This window comes from Sceloporus undulatus, chromosome 5, assembly GCF_019175285.1.
Source record: "Sceloporus undulatus isolate JIND9_A2432 ecotype Alabama chromosome 5, SceUnd_v1.1, whole genome shotgun sequence".
NCBI classification, from domain to species: domain Eukaryota; kingdom Metazoa; phylum Chordata; class Lepidosauria; order Squamata; family Phrynosomatidae; genus Sceloporus; species Sceloporus undulatus.
The window spans coordinates 35,448,152-35,454,151 of NC_056526.1; the positions used below are offsets into that span (position 1 = coordinate 35,448,152).

The 6,000-nt window shown below is 40.5% G+C and overlaps 1 protein-coding gene across 1 annotated transcript in view; it reads right to left on the reverse strand.

Moving 5' to 3' along the window:
- Positions 1–6,000, reverse strand: part of PLA2G6 (phospholipase A2 group VI) — a 29,510-nt gene that overhangs the window by 20,921 nt on the left and 2,589 nt on the right. Inside the window, 5 exon segments of the mRNA XM_042467927.1 lie at positions 843–939; positions 2,904–3,091; positions 4,542–4,725; positions 5,057–5,272; positions 5,895–5,962. Of these exon segments, the coding sequence (XP_042323861.1) occupies positions 843–939; positions 2,904–3,091; positions 4,542–4,725; positions 5,057–5,272; positions 5,895–5,962 (753 nt within the window).

Genomic DNA, 6,000 nt, shown 5'->3' on the forward strand with positions numbered 1-6,000 from the left:
AAAATGTAGAATACCTACACTGTTATTCTACATTCATTAAAATGAAATTTAGAAAAAATCTTTACAAAACACACAGTAGGTTTTTTAAAAACTAAAAAAATATATATACGGTACATCTTGGTGACAGTCATGGTTTTTCTAAAATATTTATGCCTCCATACTAGGGATGTGGGTGAATATCATTTGGTCAGCATTTTTAGAATAAACTAACTAAACCGCACTTCCCAGACTATCATAGAGATCGAAATTCGAAACACAGTTCTTGGCATTAAAATGTATGCATAAATGTAAATTTTATGCTGGAATTTCACAGAAAATGGGACAGAATAGATACAAGAACATAAGCAAAATGGGTATGGATTGGAAACAGACTGCTCCATCCGACCTACTCTAGACAAATAAAAAGAAAACCTCATTTCAATTTAAGGAAAAAAAAGAAAATGAAAAAGATCCATGTGAAAGCTTACAGTGACAGTACAAATAACCTCAGTTCCATAATAAGATGCAGAGCTTTGAAATCTTAGGGGCCATGCCTGGAAAAGGACACCCACCATAGTCATACAGGGATAGAAACTCTGGGATTTGTAGTCCAGAAAGGTAACTTTTCAAAACTTTGGCTATGCATGCATGCATGATTCCAGCCACATGAATAGCAAAAAGAGCATTCTGCTGCCATGTAGATATTAAAAGGGACAGGAATAATTAAATATGTATCCAGACTGATGGTTCAGAGATTCAATGGAGAAAAAGATTTCTATCTGCCAGGACAGCAAGATTCACAATGGGACAGATGAAGAAAAACAGATCTTTGTGTCTGTGGAGCTAGCATCCTACTTGCTTACCTCCGCATTTCTGGCCCAATGAAGGGGTGTGGCCCCATAGCGTGGATCCACCAATTGAATCTGATTGATCTCTTTATCTAGAAGAGCCTCTGCACATCTAGAAGAGGGGGAGGGATTAACATGCAGAAAACAAGAAAGGAATGTGACAAACAGACAGAGCAAATAGAGTGGTGGGAGACTGCATTAGCATTGTTTGTTGCAGAACCATGGCAACCATATGTGTCTAGTCCCAATCTGGGCCACGGCTGAGTCCTGAACTGGGCTGCCGGAAAGAGCACATTCTATCCACTTGTTTTGGGCCCAGCTCTTTGCAAAAGATGCAGCCTCAGTGCGGCGTCACGCCATGTTCAGGGTGTGCATCATGTAAATGGCACACCTCCAACATGGCCCTGAAGCCACGTCATTTTGCCTATGTGTTTTGGGCCACAGAAGCAGAAGGCAATAAAAACATTGTGCAGGTGATTTATAAAGGGGCAGCTGTGTTAGTCTGTTGCAGCAAAAACAACAGAGTCCTGTAGCACCTTAAAGACTAACACCTTTATAATAATATGAGCTTTCATGGGCTATAATCCATAACATGATCAGATGCAGCAGGTGACATGCAGAATTTCTAGCAGATACACTGTATGCATGCTTATGATTTGGACATGCTTGTGACTGATGAGAGCTGGTGTGGTAGTTTCAGAAGTGGACTATTAATTGAGACCAGGGTTTGAATCTCCACTCAGCCATGGAAACTGGCAGGGTTACCTTGTAGAAGTCACAGCACTCTTGGGTAGCCCTCTAACAGTGTACCTTTGAGTACAGGGTTATTGGCATCACTGTATTGCTAGGTTCTCCTGGTTTGCTCTATCCTGCCTCTCCACTTTCCCTAATGGACTTGGCCCTGGATTTCTGTTACTTGTCTGACAAGCTTTGCAGTCCTGCGTCTTCTGCCACACTCACCAAAAGCTCTTCACCCCCAGAACAACCTTGCTCTGAGTTCTTTGGATGGGGGAATGCATTTCTCATTGAGGCTGCGTCCTAGGGGAGGAATATGCAAAGAAAGACTCCCCACTGACAAGGGTGTGTATAAGATGTGATCTTCAACACATAGGTTCTCTTTCTCTTATGTGGGAGAAGATGCAACTGTTTTTCAAAGTAGAAGCATCCAAGGCCACTACAGTATTTCCCAGCCCATACCTAGGAAGGAACTTAACCCTGACTTCTATAGTATTTCTGCAGTTATAAATACAAGCACAATGGAGACTACACAATTTAACATTCTTAAAAATGACCCTTTTTAATTATAAAAAGGAAGTGCCTACCCCTTAAAAAATTACATGGCATGATTCTATTTTTTTAATTGTTTAAAAATTATTATTGTTATAAGGATAAGCCAGACAGCCAGGATTCTCACAGCAGCTCTTCAGAGGTTCAGATATTAGTCTCTCCTAGCCCTACCTGGAAGCTGAACTGGGACTGCATGTGCTCTGTCACTAAGCTCTTCCCCTCACCTTAAGGCCGTAGCTATCACTAACCAATGAAGGAGAAGGGTCACATCTAGGAGATGAAGAAGTGCACTTCAGTTTCCTCCTCTTGCATATGAGCTGGCACTACCTGCCCCAAAACAGCCTGCCTAAAGCAAAATAATCTGGCACAATGGTTGAACAAGCCATCCAAGGTAAAAGAGAAAAGCTCTTATTTTGCAGAAAGTATTGTATGTTAAGATATGGGAGAATCCCATATTCCAGAAATCATAATGTTCTAAGCCTGGTTGCCTTTCCTTCCCCAGCCCTACCATGCCAGAAAGGCCAATCATTTTACTGACTTGATATGGAATAGCAAGTTTTACCTTCCCTTAGCAGAGCAGGATATGAAAAAATAGAAGAAAAATAGGCCTTATATAACATATGCTTAGAAATCATACGTATTAATAGAAATGTGCTTTTATTCAGAGCCTGGAAAAGGTACTTTCTGGGACTGTAGCTCCCACAGCTGGCCATGCTGATTGGAGGATTCTGGGAGTTTTAAGTCAAAAACGTACCTTTTCCAAGTTCTGCATCATGTCAGTAAACTTACTTTTTCTGGGAGTGTTTCATAGCGGTGTGGATGGGGTAGCCCAGTGGCCCCAAATTATTGCACTTGGCATTAACCTTCAAAAGAGAGAGAACAAAATCTTCTTTGCCCAGTCGGCAAGCCAAGTGCAACGGGCTCTGCCCTTCGTCATTCAGGTGGTCCAAACCAGCAGTGGCCTTCTTGCCCAGGAGCTGGAACAATTGAACAATATCTTGAGTCTATACATGCTGAAACACACATGGTATACAGGTCTTCTGCAACACCAGACTTCAAACCTCCCACAACAATGTGTGCATGTGCCTTCAGGTTGCCTGTCAACTTATGGTGACCCAATGAATTTCATAGGGTTTTCTGAGGCAAGGAATACTCAACAGTAGTGTGATCAGTTCCTTTCTCTGAAATATAACCTACAGAACCCTGGATTTGTTGGCAGTCTCCCATCCAAGTACTAATCAGAGCTGAACCTTCTTAGTACCCAAGATCAGGCAGAAACTGCCATCTTTAGGGTAGTTGTCACTTTCCTCCAAGGGAATATTCTGTCACATCGGTCATATCTAAAATCTCTTTGCAATGTAACAATACAAGGAAAAAAAACAGGCATATATTCTCTTTTCCAAGAACAAAACAGTTGTAGTATGTTATTTCTATAAATGATCTGTATAGAAGTGTACAAAACAGTATAATATGCAGCCATTACAGTAAATTACACTGTGTATACTACAGCTCTTGAAGCACCTTGGCAGTATGAGTTTCTACCTAAGTCAAGAATACCCAGCTGTTTTGTCTATCCACATTGCACTTTTCTTATCTATCCAAAAGACTCTTAACTTCTCTAAGGGACACCGATCCAAAACACACTGCAGAAATAATTCAGTTTGAGACCACTTTAACTGCCCTGACTCAGTGCTAGGGAATCCTGGGAATTGTAGTTGTAGGAAATTGTAGTTAGTGACACCAGAGCTCTGACAGAGAAAGTTAAATGGCTCACAATACCACAGTTCCCAGGATTCCCTAGCACTAAACAAGGGTGGTTAAACTGGATTATTTCTGCAGTGTGTTTTGGATCATGGATCGCTATACAGATAATAGCTATAAATAACAGTACATTACATGCTGAGATTCCAAATTGGTTTCACCTTCTAGACTAGGACAGAAATGCTTAGGGACTCTTTAACTGCTATAATGGAATTATTATTAATATTCCATCTGCCTATGAGGAAATTTTATTCTCTCTCCCGTTCTTAATCCCTGTATGTCAGAATCACATTTTATTGCAAACTATGAAAATTTTCTCTCATATTACAACTATGATGGGTATCGTTGTCTAGTATCCTGCTACCTAATATCCCAACTATGCAGCCAGTCTATCTGCCAGTTTCCAAGGCCTAATGTTGGTCTAGTATGAAATTCATTTCATAAGTGAAAAAGAGGAAGTTGCATGCCGAATCATCACAAGCTATTTTGTCATTTGACATAATTGCAATAGCTCACTTCCATGTTACAGTTTAAGGTTTAAAAGTTTAAGGGGAGAGTAGGGCAGAATAACATTATTTCTGCAAACATGTCCTCTGTCCATAATGTGAAATTGGCGCAAGGAAATATTTGTTGAAGAGAAACTACCTTGCTCCTCAAACCCCTCACCTCAATGATCTTCGGGTTTGTCCCTCGGACAGCATAGTGAAAGACCGTGTCTCCATTTTTGTCTGTGAGATCTAGCCGGGCATGGCACTCATTCACCAATTCTCGTAGACAATTAAGGTTTCCTTTCTGGCAAGCTAAGTGCAGTGGAGTGCATTCATTGTCAGCACTATTGCTGTTTATGCAGCTGCAACACAAAATGGTGGATCAGCAAAGGTCTCAGAAGTCCCAGCCATTAAAAAAAAATGATTAGGTCTAAATTAGATTACTATAATCCCCGATTGGTATTAACTCAAACACTGATTCATACTGGCAGCTTCAAGTCATATCAGTGTATGGTCCAATAACCTATCAGTTCCACCCACAAAACTAAAGGAGCACTTTTTACATCAAGCCCCAGCTGGTACACCTTGGGGCTCTATTAAAACTCCCTAGAAGATTACATGAAGCCTGAAGTATACCTTTTCCTGCCCAGAGGTTAGCTTCTAGTGGCCCAGCCACCCCCATTAGTATCATACCTCAGAATATGATTATGTCGGAAGCTCTCCAGAAGTTCCACCTCTACTGCTATGTGAGCCAACGACCAGCTGGGGTGGCTTCGAAAACAATCTGTCAGTTGCTGCAAAGTTTCCAATGACAAAGGCTCACGGCAGCTCTCATAAAATGGTCGCAACTGTTTTACATAAGTACTGAAGTACTCATTTGCCTCTGCTTCATTGTCTAGCTGAAAAAGACTACAAAGAAAATTAGTTTAACATATTTATATATCCTTCTCCAAAGCTTGAAGTAGGTTTACAAAACAAAATTAAAATAATTCAAATCACAGGACCTTCTTTTTAAAAAAGCAATAAAATAACATAGGAATTCAAGACTCATCAATGAACCAGCAAAAACCATAAAATTCTTCATAGAAGTAAGACTATTAAAATCTAGTAGATAAAAATCCCATCACAATATCAAAGTTTGCTAGTCATTCCAGGAGGTTAAAAAAGACAAATGAATCTAAACCTCACTGGGAAGACCATTCCAGTCTCAAGGCAATTGGAAAGGAAGTTTGTGTAAAACAGTGTTCTCAGTTCAGACTGCAGGGCCCTACCTGCAGAACGCAAGCAATACCATAAAGGATAAAAATGGAAAGGCATATGCAAGGTATTGGGCAGCAAGATGTGAGAAGTTTCAAAGGTAAGCAGTTGGGCTTTGAATTGAGTTCAGAAATGATGAAAGATTGCTACAAAATGGGACATGTTCTATCAGATCATCCACCTCAAGGTTAGGCATGAGAAAGACAGCAGCATTCTGGCTTTGCTGAAATCTCTTAAGTGTTCTTCAAGAGAAGTTCACTGTAGACTATATTACAAATGGTTGCTCCTAATGAAGGGGTGGCCACCTTTGAGAGTGAAGATGGGAAAATATCCCTCCCTTCCCTGTCAAAATACAAGGAATGGAAACAAAGTGAACAAAA